At 41.5% G+C, this 14,984-nt stretch overlaps 1 protein-coding gene across 49 annotated transcripts in view; it reads left to right on the forward strand.

The window, feature by feature from the left end:
• The window catches only part of RIMS2 (regulating synaptic membrane exocytosis 2), a 618,543-nt gene that overhangs the window by 378,515 nt on the left and 225,044 nt on the right, over positions 1-14,984 (forward strand). For all 49 annotated transcript variants that reach the window (XM_077271021.1, XM_077271056.1, XM_077271022.1 and 46 more), the window contains 4 exons: positions 2,983-3,082; positions 5,695-5,818; positions 7,572-7,618; positions 9,856-9,968. In XM_077271021.1, coding sequence (XP_077127136.1) covers positions 2,983-3,082; positions 5,695-5,818; positions 7,572-7,618; positions 9,856-9,968 — 384 coding nt within the window. The remainder of the gene's footprint in view (positions 1-2,982; positions 3,083-5,694; positions 5,819-7,571; positions 7,619-9,855; positions 9,969-14,984) is intronic.

Genomic DNA, 14,984 nt, shown 5'->3' on the forward strand with positions numbered 1-14,984 from the left:
TCATTAATCGGCTTTGTACAGTTTGGAAGAATATTTAATTAAAAAATAAAATGATATTTAATTGAGATATGATGTTATTTAGACAAAAGAAGATCAGCAAAAAATGCATAATGAGCCTTAAAAATTGACTTTCCTTAAGACATTGTGGGCTACATAATTGACATATGGTTATGTTACTCCACAGGGTGATTTATTGCAAATTTAGGAGGCTCTCATTGCGCTATCATGTTAGACCTCATACACCTGGTAAGCCAAATGAACAGGAGCATATCTACCAATATTTGCTTCCCCATTTATAAGCCCTAACCCTGTCTGTCCAGAAATGCTCACAAAGCAATCTGGTACACCCACATTTGAGATATATTTGTATACGATCAGTCCATTTTGTCCCATGTGTCTCACGATAATTCTACAAAAATGGAACCATTGTAAGGTTTGAACAGTGGGCTATGTAGACACACGAAGGTCTATAAGGTGCCCATACACATTAGATGAAAGTCTGCCTAACCCACCGGTCTTGACATGACTGGCCAATAGAGATGGTGCAATTCTATTTGCAGGACCAGATCCAGTGGCCACGTCGGCATCGGTATTCCATGGTCACCGGATGGGAGCTCTTTGAACCACCTCCTTCATGATGGCATCTCCAGCTTCTCTTTTGAGTAGCTCGCCTATCGCAACATCATTGTTGCAACGTTATGCACATGTGACAACCACCAGGCCGACTAATCAGAATTAGAGCCAGAGATGCTGGCAGGTAGAAGGAGGTTCCCTTTCAGAAGCCACAGGTTAATGTCATGGTCGCTGGACAAAACGATTCGCATCATCTATACTGGGCAACTATCTGATATGTATGAAGGCCTCTCAACTCTTCCCTGACAGATTTGACGTTAGAATTTCAACGTTCAATTCTCTCATTTTCAGAGAAGACAAGTTGATACAAAGAATGTCTTTCTTCCTTTGGAAAACATGGGGAAGTCGGGAGAAATGGCCCTCAGCTGTTCTTGTGACAGCTATCTCTTGTGTATGGCCATCCTCAGCCTTCCAACGGTTGCCTTGTGATGCTTCGAGCTTTGATTTTTGGAAGAGTAGCTTAATCAATTATTTTCATTACTTTTATTATTCTACATTTGTTTTGCACCAAGTTTATTAAATGTGAATGCCTTCTACTAGTGTTCACAAATTTGTCACCTGTCTAACATTCAGTAAATGAGATAAAATTTCCACCATCTCTTCCTATTATAATTAAAAAATCTGTCAAAAATTATATAATTTTCCAAATCTGGCAGGCAACAGAAAAAAATGGAATATGTTGCTACTAAAATTTTGCATGTCATTTTTTGCCATATTTCAGTGTCATGGCTTACACTTAAACTAGCACCAATGATGTTATAAATGTGGCCCAGTGAGTGCGGTCCGTGTGGTGCTGCTGGGGTGTTCTCCAGGCCATGTCCACAGGGGCCTGATCCGCCGCGCGATTTCTGCAGCAAATGTCTCTGTGACAAAATTTGCACCAAACTATTTGGATTTTGTCTCAGCAATGCGACAGATTTCACCCTGCTGTCAATTGTTTAGTGCCAATCAAGTAGAGAACATTCATGTAGCAGATTTCTACTAAAATAGGGCAGCCATTTTTTTGCCTAAATTTCTGCGACTATTCCATTGATCTGAATAAAATTTGCAAGCTCAGAGAAAGGATAGATGATTTACTTGAGTTTTTGTAAGTTCAGGAAAGGGCTCAGAAAATTCCAGTAAAGTCCATTTGCTCCGTTACTGGTTAGAGAACTATTCTTCCTACTTGCTGTCCATCATTACTTGGCATGTAATACGTTAATAATGGTTATCGAAATGAAGTTTATGCTGAGAAAATCAGAACTGTGGCTTTCTGCACTCTCAATGTGTAGCACCTCCAGATTTGGCTCATGAAGCTGTTACGATTCCAGGGATTCTCTTCACTCTGAATTTCTTTAGCACAAAATACATGTTCTAAAACAGACACGTCCTCAGTCCTGAGCTGCACAAATGAATGTGTCAGTCTTCTCAGAAATAATTTAACACCTAGAAACATAGCATTTGAAGACATAAAAGCTTCGCTTGGCACATGCAATCTGCCAATTTTTCTCTTTGTTGCAGAACCACAGACCTTCTGCTATTTGATCTTTGCTTCTATTCATAATAGCCTCCTGCATCTCCCCAGGATTTCGAGTTCTTTTATTGTCTATGCTTCCATATTGTGTGCTGAGAGGGTATTTTATGAATAACAGTCCTGGTCTAAAAGTAGAACATCCTCAAGTGTCCCGGAGCCTCCAGCACTGCAGCTTTGGATCATGACCTCTTGTTCTAAATATGTTTCCCTCTGAAATCTGTTCACTCTCTTTAATCATTGAATCCCTTGATATGCTGATAAACAAGCCATTATGTAAACCTCCAAGTTTCATTTCTACCTATACATCTATGCATCTTATTATGTCCCTCGGTACATTGGTGCTCATTGTGTTTCTCAAGAAGTTTAGAAGATTCAGGATTTGTTGTTTAAAAGACACAATGAACTATAAAACTCCCTGCCGTCCTAAGCCTTGGTATGAAACAATCCATGTAGGAGTCCATATCCATATTATGGCTGTTAACGGAAGAAACCTAAAGCATGATATTGGAAAGTCATATGTATGGACACGTCATAGGAAAAAAAAAACAGGAAGCACAGCAGAAGACTTTCAATTTTTGAGGTCAAAGACAGGAGGCTAACAAGCTGCTACCAACTAGCCTTCAAGGTCTACTCCACAACCCTAATTTCTTAGATATAGGTTAAATGTACTACCAGTGTTCCTAGACACTGAGCTCAATAAGCTAGATCATCAGAACCTGATCTCTTAAGAGATGTCAACCTAAGAGTCCAAGAGGACATCCAAGCCCTCCAACTATCATCAAACGTCTTCATGAATGTTACCTTTCCTTTAACATATAATTTTATGTTTATCCTAGGTTGTAGGAGGCAAAATGTCAGAGACTGGTCATCTCTGCGCTTATATCACCAAAGTGAAGAAAGGGAGCCTGGCAGACACTGTTGGAAGACTACGGCCAGGTATTTCTCTTATTAATCTTTCTGGCTGTTGCGTGGGATCATAATAAGTCTGTAGGAATAAGGCACTCTAAGATAAGTCCGGATATGGTCCCAACCCAAATCCATGAATAGAAAGAATCCGGGGAAATCAGATAAAAAATGCACTATGTGGTCCAAACTGTGTGTACGATACGTCACGTTTCGGTCTAACACAGACCTAGATCAGACATACACTGAAAATAATATAAATAACAAGGAGTCACATATGGAAAAATACAAAAACAAAGCATAGTAGATATTGACATAATGGTATACAGAGGTAAATGATGCTCATGAGAACTATATACATATAATCCTGACACTTCCGGTGTGTGTATCGGAAGTGACGTCCCTGGCTGGCAATGAATTAATCTACTTTTCTTCTGTTTCCTACTATTTTGCTTTCTCTTTTTTCATTTTTTTTATTTTTATTACCTTTACTAGTATTTCTTTATAGTTATCATTTCACCTACATGTCGTTTTCTTTATTTTGTGTCTCTTAAACATAATAATAATAGCCAATCAGTGACGTCACTTCCACCAGAAGTATCGCCATGAACATGCTTTGTTCATGCCACGCCATCCACTGCCAACCAGTGACGTCACTTACGCCGGAAGTGACATTACGGCCATGCCTTGCTCTCCGTAAACCCTCCACTGCCATTCAATGACGTCACTTCTGATGGAAATGACGATACCACCATGTTCCTCTCTGTTTACCATTTATTGCCAGCCAGGGACATCACTACCAATACGCACACCGGAAGTGTCATCTGCACCCAACTTTTAAAAAGTTCACCGACACCCAGAAGATCAGCGCCGTGCACCACAAATGACTGAGGTCGCATTATCTAATTCTCTCACCCATGCCTCGGTGGTCGGCCCCGGGTGGTAAACATGTGATCTTTATCCAGATTGCTCCCGGGTTTTGTGATCTTAGATCGTACCATGTTATAGGTATCTATGATTATCCCACCTTTTCCCAGAGTATAATGCTTCATCTATGGTTTACATCTAATGCAGGTTCCTTTTTGGACTATCGGCCCATTTATTTGCTAGATTGGCTACTTACATATTTCATACCATAACATTACAGAATCCTCTCCAACACGTCCCTTTGGAGGATACCTTATAATTTACCCTGAACAGAATCTCCCAGGATCATCGGTGGTCAGTGCCCTCACATCTTATTGCTGCACTGGTTTTGACGATTTATCTGCTGATTTGTCCTCTGCTTCTCATGTATAGACTTATATGTATATAGTTCTCATGAGCATCGTTTACCTCTGAATACAATGATGTCAGTATCTTCAAAATTGTGGTTTGTTTTTTTTAAATCTTTCCGTATGTGACTCTTTATCATTCATATTATTTTAATATGTTTGATATAGGTTTGTGTTAGAACGAAACGTCAGGTATCAAAGACCCAATTTGGACCACATAGTACATTTTTCATCTGATTTCACCATATCCCACATTCGAGTGCCGGATTCTTTCTATTGTTGTATGGGATCATCTGGAAGTTAAGAATATTCAAAGAAAGGAAGTTTTAGCAATCTATTATTTTAGTAAATACAAAGCTACAACCATATTCTGAATTCAAAACGTCATTGAAAAAAAAAATTGTCTTCTAAGGGGTCAGTTCATTGAAGAGCCATTCACGTCATTATTGCTCTCCCAAGAGATCCACAACGCTCAGAGATGAGGGTTAAAATGTGCATTTGTCAGTCTGAATAAATCACTTTATCGCCCCTTACCGCAGTCATGTCATTCTCAAACAGTGAGCAGTTTGGGTCTACGGGAATGATTTATGTTGCTAATTTCCTTTACAATTCTTACTGTAAGGTGTAGCCAAGCTTATCTGAGCCGTCTGAGCACCGCGATTTGTGAAGTTGTAATTTGCAGCACCTTTAGATTGTTTCAATAGAACCAGAATGATCTCATTTTGTGTTTTTAGAAAAATGTCTAAAAATTATCCAGCGTCTTCATGTCTAACCTGTTCATTAACTGTTAAGGTTAATTAGGGCAAGCAGCAGTACTAAGCCCCAGGTGTTACCTGTTCATAATGTGGCGCTGAAAATAACCACCCATAATAAAATTCTTTGAGTCTGGCCCTAGAGAGTCCACAAATCCCAAGCCCGAGTTCTCACGATTTGGACTGGAGGCCCTTGTCTACACTGTATGAACTCAGCCAAAAAGATACCCACTTGCAAAATGAGTTGAAATTATTACATTAAAAGGGATTGCTCAGGTAAATTTGGCGATGACCTGGGTGAAATAGGGAGTTGGACTTCTTTTGAGTAAGGAAGGAGTTAATGGTTTCAGGCCTTCCAAAGTCCGAGGGGGTTGTCTCAGTGTATTATACAGCCTGCGATGCTACTTGCTGGTGGTCAACCACCGGTCTTGATGATCACTTTTCTTGCTCTATTAATCCAGACATTCTAAAAATTAAGTACTCGTCTAAATTTGTGGTTGCAAATAATTTCTCTATACTATTGATTTTCAATATCACTATTTAGATGTTTAATGGGATTCTCTCATCACAGACCCAAAATGTGATTTGCACATTTCAAGTATCCTTCATTTCCCTCCAGGTGATGAAGTTTTAGAATGGAATGGGCGGATTTTACAAGGCGCCACATTCGAAGAAGTTTACAATATCATTCTGGAGTCCAAACCTGAGGCACAAGTAGAATTAGTGGTCTCCAGACCGATAGGGTGAGTAAATGTACAAGTTATTATTTTTCATAGAAAAAAAATGTACTAACATCAGCTCTCCAGATAAGGGAAAATACCTTAAATGAGGGTACCATTCAAGTAGACTCTAGACCAGCTTCTGGGCAATGAGAACAACATAAGATAACAGCATCCGCAAAAATATGGGTCGTTTAAAGCGTTGTGTTTATTTCAGATATTTAAAAACATGTAAAAATTAAAACCTTGTTGAAGGGAAGAAAAAAGAGAGAACAAGACACCCGGTCTACGCGTTTCAAGCTTGGCGCTCTTAGTCTTGACTATGAGCATCAAGCTCGAAATTCGTAGCCCTGGTGTCTTTTTCTCTCTTTTGCTGGAGTTTCATCTCATCTTATTTTATTTTTCATGTTTAGGATGTGATAATTGTAGTAAAATAACATTTGTTAAGTTGTTATTTTGATTTGCATGTGATAGATGTGCTGCCAACAATATGCAATCTGTATATGGACCAAACTCAATCATTCCATTCAGTTTGTATAGTGCCAGAAACGAGAGACAAATGATTTATTATATTGTCGATCAGGATGTATCGTGGACTGAAATCCATCCGTGTAAACTTTCCACATGTTTTGTACATTTTCTCAGACCCTTTAAAACCAACGGGGTCGTTGGTCGCTTCTAGTGTCCGTTATTTGAATGATCCAACATTATCACGTTCTGCTCCTGTGTGGCCCAAATGTGAACACAGCCTCAATCATATTTAACTCAGCAGAGCTTTTCATGAATAATGATGAGGACAGAGTTAAAGGAGTATTCTCAAAGTCATTCTTCAGGAGTACACCGCTCCCCTGTCTCATGTTTTCTTTCTTGCTAGGGAACAGTGTGCTCCTGACTGACTGATATCTCAGAGCAATGGCATCGTTGTGCCACTGACGTGAAGTTTGTGCTCTCAGGGTGACACTGAAGATGGTCAGGCAGCTTCAGAACAGTGCTTGCAAGCTCTTTACAAAAAAAAAGCTTGTAAGTGCTGCACATACTGATAGATCGTCCACTGCTGATATCCTATGCAACAGACAGTAAGCCATAAAGTTAAGTCCTTCCGTTCTTCTGAATGCAGAGGATTTTATTTCTACAAGCACATTGCAATTTCCAAAATTTGTCTTCATGAGAATAGCCTTTTAAGAAGATATTACCATATGCTATATCTTATTGGTTAGGGTCCAACTTCTATCACCAATCATGAGCTGATTTAATGCTAAAACCCCCTTTTTTAAAAACCTAATAAAGTTTATTAAGGAGATATAAAAGATCAGGTACATTAGTAGAGCCACTTCAAAGTCAATGAAGGGGGCTAAACTGAGAATCAGTGATATGATATCACCACTACCGATCATAATATATGATAGCATAACCTAGCAATAAGTCATTACTGTATGAGGAAATAGCCCTCTGAGGTTACTGTCTTCTTACTTAGATTTAAAGGGCCCAATATTTAGGCCCTTTGCGGTCCCATGACTCATCATAATGCACACTTCCACCTGCTTTGGAGGTGGTAGTGGCCCCCTTACCTCTTGGGCCCCTGTGCGACTACACCAATGATATGTTTGCCCCTGACTTACAGGTCAGGCTGATGGGCATTCAGTTGTGTTGCTGATATTTCATATTTATTACTAATTTCTACACTAAAATATCTGTATAAATGTGGTCTTGTACAAATCTGCAATGCTTGACTGATGGAATTATGAACATGTTATCACGGTGTAACTTTTCCTTTCAGAGATATCCCCAGGATACCTGATAGCACACATGCCCCCCAGGATTCCAGTAAGTCGTGTGGTGCATTTCATTGTATCGTTGATCTTGGCCCCTGTATTTGGAAAATGCAGCCAGTAGTTTACCAATCTCAACCAATCCTGTAACTGACACTAAATGCTGAATATGGCCGTGCATGGATTTACTACAGCTTGTTGCTAGAAATGTGGTCAATGCATTGGATCCCATCAGAATGCTTGGTAAAAAAAAGTTGCCATTGACAGGACATATTCCTTGCAGGGAGAGACGATTTTTTCAGTGATACCATTTTTTTTTCAATATGACTTTTTGAACAATTTTTATTCCATGTTATGCGTGTCAGTATAATGAAAAAGCTTCATTTTTGCCCTTATTTATACGATGTTCATTATATGGGCTATGGTGCAGTTCTACACCTTGGGTTGTTCCGATAATACCAAATGTATACTTATTTTTTTTACACATGAAAAAGAATGCACATCATGCTAAAAAAGGCACTGGCGTCGGCAGGCCCCTTCCTCTCTGTGCCTGGTTATAGTTATAACTTTGGTCTCCAGAGCCCGAGTACGCCGCAGTAGTGTCATGTGGCTCAAGAGCAGCGTTTGAGACCCCTAAGAGCAGCCCTGTTATATGCAGTCATGGCCGAAAGTGTTGGCACCATTGTTTCAGAAAATGAAGTATTTTCTCCCAGAAAATTATTGCAATTACAAATGTTTTGTTATACACATGTTTATTTCCTTTGAGTGTATTGGAACAACACAAAAAAAAAACAGAGGGAAAAATAGGAAAATTGGACATAATTTCACACAAAACCCCCCAAAATAGAGCGGACAAAATTGTTGGCACCTTTCCAAGATTGTGGGTAAACAACTTTGTTTCAAGCATGCGATGCTCGTTCACACTCGCCTGTGGTGAGTAACGGGTGTGAGCAATATGAAAATCACACCTGAAACCAGGTAAAAAGGGAGAAGTTGACTCAATATTTGCATCATGTGTCTGTGTGTGCCACACTAAGCATGGAGAACAAAAAGAGGAGAAGAGAACTGTCTGAGGACTTGAGAACCAAAATTGTTAAACAATATCAACAATCTCAAAGTTACAAGTCCACCTCCAGAGATCTTGATGTTCCCTTTGTCCATAGTCTCCAACATAATCAAGAAGTTTACAACCCATGGCACTGTAACAAATCTCCCTGGATGTGGCTGGCAGAGAAAATTGATGAAAGGTTGCAGTGCACAACGCAGGATAGTCTGGATGGTGGATAAGCAGCCTCAATCAAGTTTCAAAGGGTGCATCAGTATCAGCACGAACTATCCATCAACATTTGAATGAAATGCTACGGCAGGAGACCCGGGGGGATCACACTACGACACAGAGACATAAAAAAGCTAGACTGCAGTTTGCCAAAATGTACTGTAAGTAAATAAGCCAAAATCTTTCTGAAAAATTATTTTGTGGAAATATGAGAGCAAGATAAAGCATGTGGTAAAAGCACATACGGTAATTCTCCTGTTTGCCGAAAATAGAATGAGAAAAGAACACAGTACCTACAGTCAAATATGGTGGAGGTTCAAATATGTTTTGGGGTTATGTGGCTGCCTCTGGCATTGGGTGCCATGTAGTTGCCAGTGTCAGAGCTGGGTTTGCATTCTAGGTCATGGGTCTTCCAGCAGGACACTGACCACACACAAAGGAAATAAACATGTATAACAAAACATGTGAAATTGCAATAATTTTTTGGGAGAAATAATTCATGTCCTGGAACAATTTCAAGGGTGCCAACATTTTCGGCCATGACTGTATTTCTTAAGGGATATAACCTTTTTTATTGGATTTTTATGTAAAATCTTTTTACCTATTCCCTCTTTATTTCCAATTATCTAGCATAGCCGACACCTTTAAGGTTAGGTTCCTACTACATTTGTTATTGGTTTTAATCGGATCGACCACAAACATATCCAACCGTATGCCTATTCACTCATATTCAATGAAACAGTTGTATTGGAATTCATGGTTAATTACACATTTAAATCATATTTATATATGAACATATACAGGCCAAACGTATGGCAAAAGGAGACCCAGTCTAGCAGGATTTTATGTTAGACATGGTGAATGTATTGCTGATAGTGTAAACCAAGGCCACACTTGTCAAATATTGCTCCTATTCTACTTTAGCTCATCTTTAGAAAAAAACATGTCTGAATTTGGAAAGCGCATTTTTGTTCAACCTTTCTTTCTTTTTTTTTTTTTTTACTTATGATTATAAGGTTCTAGTTCCTTTGAATCCCAGAAAATGGATCGTCCCTCCATATCCGTTACGTCCCCCATGAGCCCTGGAATGTTGCGTGATGTTCCCCAGTTCCTGTCAGGACAACTCTCAGTATGTACAATTGTCTTTTCTATTTAGGCTTTGCTGTGATTTTCCTTTACTTCATAGTGTTGTGATCCTCATAGACTGAGGCCAGTCCGATCCACCTCTGCATTTGTGATCCACGCCTCATAGTAGAGTAGCCATTAGATATGACACCTGCTTTATCGATGGCTTCTTTTTTTGTGGTATTATTATCCTAGATTTTATTTTCAAAACTATCTGATGAAACCACCGCTGTCACCTTTACTCTATAATTAAACCGTAAATATAAGAGAACAAGCTCTATTTGGGTAAAGCCATGGCTGACTCAACTAGGGCTTATTCCCGTCTCCCAGATCCTATCCCAATATGCAGTAGGTGTCATAATAATAATATTAGCAAATACCTCCAATTAGAAATGTAGTATAGTTCTTCTGATTCTCTATGTGAGCAGGGCATTGCTGTAGTTAAGGTATCCATGGTTACGACCACTCATATAGTGACAATTAGTTTATTATTTAGCTGTTAGTGGTTGTAACCATGGAAACCTAACCTACCACAATGCCCTGCACATAGGGTAAGTGACTTGGCTAATCAGAAGAACTATTCTACACTTCTATAAAATTATTATTCCACCTACTGCATATTAGGAGAGAATTTTGGAGACCGAAATACCCCTTTAATTACTGCTCTGTTCAGTGACAGTATGGCAGTGATTATACCATGAAGGTTGCACTACCTGGCTTTCCTTTACAGACAACCAAGAGGTAACAGTGACGACGCACATAGAGGAAAGGGGGGACGCATTGCAAACATTAATTTGGCATAATTTGAAGTTCGTGGGTCCCAGTGCAAAATGTCCAAAAGGGCACTCAACGGTCAGGGGTCTTTAATAGTATTGGCTTCATCTTTTGAGCCAAAGGAAAACCATACCCTGGGTGTGACTACACCTACGAAAACACCCACTATACTTACACCCCTTATCGCCATTATGATGCTGTCAACCAGAACCCCAGGACCTTGTGTTGTTTCCTTTTGTTCTCTCCACACTTGTTTTCTAAAAAAGCTGTTCCTCTGCAGAGTAGAGCCCTAGGTAACTTCTCATGTTAGGCCAACCAGAACTGGGAACCCCTCTTTAAGGGCCCATATCAACTGTGAGGTCTACCTTTTAACCCCTTCCCGACCTGTGACACAGCGTATGCGTCATGAAAGTCGGTGCCAATCCGACCTGTGACGCATATGCTGTGTCACAGAATGATCGGGTCCCTGCAGATCGGGTGAAAGGGTTAACTCCCATTTCACCCGATCTGCAGGGACAGGGGGAGTGATGCTTTAGCCCAGGGGGGGTGGCTTCACCCCCCCGTGGCTACGATCGCTCTGATTGGCTGTTGAAAGTGAAACTGCCAATCAGAGCGATTCGTAATATTTCACCTAAAAAACTGGTGAAATATTACAATCCAGCCATGGCCGATGCTGCAATACCATCGGCCATGGCTGGAAAACCTGATCTGCCCCCCCCCCACACCCACCAATCTCCTCCCCAGTCCTCCGTTATGTGGTCCGGTCCCCTCCGTCCGCCTGCCCGCTCCCCCGTCCTCCTGTCCGCTCCCTCCTTGCTCGGATCCACCCCCCTGTGCTCCGATCACCCCCCTGTGCTCCGATCCACCCCACCACCACCCCTTCATACTTACCGATCCTCCCGGTGTCCGTACGTCTCCTCGCTGGGCGCCGCCATCTTCCAAAATGGCGGGCGCATGCCCAGTGCGCCCGCCGAATCTGCCAGCCGGCAGATTCGTTCCATGTACATTTTGATCACTGTGATAAAACCTCACAGTGATCAAAATAAAAAAAATAGTAAATGACCCCCCCCCCTTTATCACCCCCATAGGTAGGGACAATAATAAAAGAAAGAAAATATATATTTTTTCTTTTTCCACTAGGGTTAGGGTTAGAACTAGGGTTAGTGTTAGAACTAGGGGTAGGGTTAGGGTTAGGGGTAGGGTTAGGGTTAGGGCATGTGCACACAGTGCGGATTTGGCTGCGGATCCGCAGCGGATTGGCCGCGGATCCGCAGCAGATTGGCTGCTGCGAATTCGTAGCAGTTTTCCATCAGGTTTACAGTACCATGTACACCTATGGAAAACCAAATCCGCTGTGCCCATGGTGTGGAAAATTCCGTGCGGAAACGCTGCGTTGTATTTTCCGCAGCATGTCAATTCTTTGTGCGGTTTCCGCAGCGTTTTACACTGGTTCCTCAATAGGAATCCGCAGGTGAAATTCGCACAAAAAAACACTGGAAATCCGCTGTAAATCTGCAGGTAAAACGCAGTGCCTTTTACCTGCAGATTTTTCAAAAATCGTGCGGAAAAATCTCATGAATCCGCAACGTGGGCCATAGCCTTAGGGTTAGGGTTGGAATTAGAGTTAAAGTTGGAATTAGGGCTAGGGTTGGAAATAGGGTTAAGATTAGGCTTGTGGTTAGGGTTACGGATAGGGTTAGGAGTGTGTTGGGGTTACAGTTGTGGTTAGGGTTGGGATTAGGGTTAGGGTTGGGATTAGGGTTAGGGTTGGGATTAGGGTTACGGGTGTGTTGGGGTTAGGGTTGTGATTAGGGTTAGGGCTACAGTTGGGATTAGGGTTAGGGGTGTGTTGGGGTTAGTGTTGAAGTTGGAATTGAGGGGTTTCCACTGTTTGGGCACATCAGGGGTCTCCAAACGCAACATGGCACCACCATTGATTCCAGCCAATCTTGCTTTCAAAAAGTCAAATGGTGCTCCCTCCCTTCCAAGCCCCGACGTGCGCCCAAACAGTGGTTTACCCCCACATATGGGGTACCAGCGTACTCAGGACAAACTGGGCAACAACTGTTGGGGTCCAATTTCTCCTATTACCCTTGCAAAAATAAAAAATTACTTGCTAAAACATAATTTTTGAGGAAAGAACAATTATTTTTTATTTTCACGGCTCTGCGTTATAAACTTCTGAGAAGCACTTGGGGGTTCAAAGTGCTCACCACACATCTAGATAAGTTCCTTGGGGGGTATAGTTTCCAAAATGGGGTCACTTGTGGGGTGTTTCTACTGTTTAGGCACATCAGGGGCTCTGCAAATGCAACGTGACACCCGCAGACCATTCCATCAAAGTCTACATTTCAAATGTCACTACTTCCCTTCCAAGCCCTGACGTGCGCCCAAACAGTGGTTTACCCCCACATATGGGGTACCAGCGTACTCACAACAAACTGGGCAACAAATATTGGGGTCCAATTTCTCCTGCTACCCTTGTGAAAATAAAAAATTGCTTGCTAAAACATCTTTTTTGAGGACAGAAAAATGATTTTTTATTTTCACGGCTCTGCGTTGTAAACTTCTGTGAAGCACTTGGGGGTTGAACGTGCTCACCACACATCTAGATAAGTTCCTTGGGGGGTCTAGTTTCCAAAATGGGGTCACTTGTGGGGGGTTTCTACTGTTTAGGCACATCAGGGGCTCTGCAAACGTAACATGATGCCCGCAGACCATTCCATCAAAGTCTGCATTCCAAATCGTCACTACTTCCCTTCCGAGCCTCGGCATGTTCCCAAACAGTGGTTTACCCCCACATATGGGGTATCAGCGTACTCAGGAGAAACTGGACAACAACTTTTATGGTCAAATTTCTCCTGTTACCCTTGGGAAAATTAAAAAATTCTGGGCTAAAAAAATATTTTTGAGGAAAGAAAACGCATTTATTATTTTCACGGCTCTGCGTTATAAACTTCTGAGAAGCACTTGGGGGTTCAAAGTGCTCACCACACATCTAGATAAGTTCCCTTGGCGGTCTAGTTTCCAAAGTGGGGTCATTTGTGGGGAGTTCCTACTGTTTAGGCACATCAGGGGCTCTGCAAACGCAACGTGTCGCCCGCAGAGCATTCCATCAAAGTCTGCATTTCAAAACGTCACTACTTCCCTTCCAAACCCCGACGTGTGCCAAAACAGTGGTTTACCCCCACATATGGGGTATCAGCGTACTCAGGAGAAACTGGACAACAACTTTTGGGGTCCAATTTCTCCTGTTACCCTTGGGAAAATAAAAAATTGTGGGCTAAAAAATCATTTTTGAGAAAAGAAAAATTATTTTTTATTTTCATGGCTCTGCGTTATAAACTTCTGTGAAGCACTTGGGGGTTCAAAGTGCTCACTATGAATCTAGATTAGTTCCTTGGGAGGTCTAGTTTCCAAAATGAGGTCACTTGTGCGGGAGCTCCAATGTTTAGGCACACAGGGGCTCTCCAAACGCGACATGGTGTCCGCTAATGATTGAAGCTAATTTTCCATTCAAAAAGCCAAATGGCGTGCCTTCCCTTCCGAGCCCTGCCGTGCGCCCAAACAGTGGTTTACCCCCACATATGGGGTATCATCGTACTCAGGACAAACTGGACAACAACATTTGGGGTCCAATTTCTCCTATTACCCTTGGGAAAATAAAAAAATTTGTGGCGAAAAGATCATTTTTGAGGAAAGAAAAATAATTTTTTATTTTCATGGCTCTGCGTTATGAACTTCTGTGATGCACCTGGGGGTTTTAAGTGCTCACTATGCATCTAGATAAGTTCCTTGGGGGGTCTAGTTTCCAAAATGGGGTCACTTGTAGGGGAGCTCCAATGTTTAGGCACACAGGGGCTCTCCAAACGCGACATGGTGTCCGCTAACGATTGGAGCTAATTTTCTATTCAAAAAGTCAAATGGCGCGCCTTCCCTTCCGAGCCTTGCCGTGCACCCAAACAGTGGTTTACCCCCACATATGAGGTATCGGCGTACTCAGGAGAAATTGGCCAACAAATTTTAGGATCCATTTTATCCTGTTGCCCATGTGAAAATGAAAAAATTGAGGCTAAAATAAATTTTGTGTGAAAAAAAAAGTACTTTTTCATTTTTACGGATCAATTTGTGAAGCACCTGAGGGTTTAAAGTGCTCACTATGCTTCTAGATAAGTTCCTTGGGGGGTCTCGTTTCCAAAATGGGGTCACTTGTGGGGGAGCTACAATGTTTAGGCACACAGGGGCT

This window comes from Ranitomeya variabilis, chromosome 6 (genome assembly GCF_051348905.1).
Source record: "Ranitomeya variabilis isolate aRanVar5 chromosome 6, aRanVar5.hap1, whole genome shotgun sequence".
In the NCBI taxonomy this organism is placed as follows: domain Eukaryota; kingdom Metazoa; phylum Chordata; class Amphibia; order Anura; family Dendrobatidae; genus Ranitomeya; species Ranitomeya variabilis.